At 58.8% G+C, this 1,239-nt stretch overlaps 2 protein-coding genes across 2 annotated transcripts; both read left to right on the top strand.

Moving 5' to 3' along the window:
* Positions 1-219: 219 nt before the first annotated feature.
* Positions 220-680, top strand: LOC104489097 (early growth response protein 1-like). The gene is made up of 3 exons (XM_010131213.1): positions 220-308; positions 405-558; positions 639-680. Exons 1-3 carry the CDS (start codon positions 220-222, stop codon positions 678-680), a joined length of 285 nt encoding a protein of 94 aa, XP_010129515.1.
* A 36-nt stretch (positions 681-716) lies between these two features.
* LOC104489096 (zinc finger protein 41 homolog) lies at positions 717-856 on the top strand (the record flags this gene model as incomplete). The annotated part of the gene is given in 2 exon segments (XM_010131212.1): positions 717-735; positions 738-856. Coding segments are annotated over 2 exon segments (138 nt in total), but the record flags the coding sequence as incomplete, so codon positions are not given.
* Between the last annotated feature and the right edge of the window lie 383 nt (positions 857-1,239).

The following is a 1,239-nucleotide window of genomic DNA, read 5'->3' as shown; positions in this document are numbered from 1 at the left end:
GAGAAGGAGCCCATGGAGAATGAGTCAGAGGTGCTGAAATGCAGCCCCAAAGAAGACAAGGAGGAGAGTAAGGAGCGGGAGGAGGAGGTGGAGGAGGAGCAGGAAGAGGAAAAGGAGGAGAAGGAGGAGGTGGAGGAGGAACAGAAGGAGGAGAAGGAGGAGGAGGCAGCAGAGTTGGAGGTGGAGCTGGAGGAGGAGGAGGAGAAGGAGGAAGCCACGATGGCCCCCACTGTGCCACCAGAGCAGCCAAGTCGGTGCCCTGAGTGTGGGGAGAGCTTCCCAGCCAGCTCAGAGCTGCGGAAGCACCAGTGCTCCCACTGCAGCGCCTGAGCCTTCATCTGCAGCAGCTGCGGCAAGAGGTTCGGGAGGAGCACAAATCTCTGGCACCGGCTCATCCACACCAGGGAGAAGGCGTTCACGTGCGGCAGCTGCAGCCGGAGCTTCAGGCACAGCTCCACCCTCACCCGGCATCGCCGCACCCACACCAGGGAGAAGCCCTACAAGTGTACCGAATGCGGCTGGAGGCTCAGCCAAAGCTCCCACCTCCTCCCGCACCTTATCCACACCGGGGAGAAGCCGTTCACGTGTGGCGACCGCCCCGGCGCTTCAACCGCAGCTTCAGTCTCACCCGGCATCACCGCACGCACACCGGGGAGAAGCCGTTCACGTGTACCGAATGAGGCCGGAGCTGCAGCCAAAGCTCCCACCTCCTCCAGCACCACCGCACGCACACCGGGAGAAGCCCTACAGCTGTACCACCTGCAGCCAGAGCTTCAGCCACAGCTACGCCTGCTGGCGCCATGAGCGTACCCACACCTGCGGCCAGCCCGCCATGTCGGGGGACCGAACACCCTGAGCCCGGAGCTGTTGGGGGAAACGTGACACCCCAGGGTCTCTTCCCAGCACTTTGAACCAAAATCGCCTCTTTTCCCAGCCATTTTTTGGAGAGGCTGGTGATAAGTTGGCACGGCCAGTGATGCCACCGAAGCCGGGCCGAGATTTGCTGCAATTTGGTTGTTCTTTCCCCAACGCCTTGGGTTTCCTGGGATGAAAAATCCCCGTCCATTGCCCAATACTAATGAAAAACGCCCAAATAAATAAAATATTTTTTCTTGACTTCTTTCTTTTTTTTCTTGACATTTCTTTTCAAAAAATGCTCTAATGTTTTTCCGAGAGGGGCCATTTCTTCTGCGGGACTGGGGCCGTGTTTCCAGGTCAGGGAGGGCTCAAGGGTCTTGG

Source organism: Buceros rhinoceros, unplaced genomic scaffold (assembly GCF_000710305.1).
Source record: "Buceros rhinoceros silvestris isolate BGI_N320 unplaced genomic scaffold, ASM71030v1 scaffold27512, whole genome shotgun sequence".
NCBI lineage: Eukaryota > Metazoa > Chordata > Aves > Bucerotiformes > Bucerotidae > Buceros > Buceros rhinoceros.
Note: the sequence above shows the minus strand (reverse complement) of the source record. Positions and strands in the feature narration are given on the sequence as shown.

What these genes read in the sequence shown, in the direction of transcription:
- LOC104489097 (XM_010131213.1), top strand. Translation starts at nt 220, where the DNA reads ATGGCCCCCACTGTGCCACCAGAGCAGCCAAGTCGGTGCCCTGAGTGT. An exon ending in TCAGAGCTGCGGAAGCACCA is followed by an intron (nt 309 to 404) that starts GTGCTCCCACTG and finishes CATCCACACCAG; the next exon opens with GGAGAAGGCGTTCACGTGCG. An exon ending in CCCACCTCCTCCCGCACCTT is followed by an intron (nt 559 to 638) that starts ATCCACACCGGG and finishes ACCCGGCATCAC; the next exon opens with CGCACGCACACCGGGGAGAA.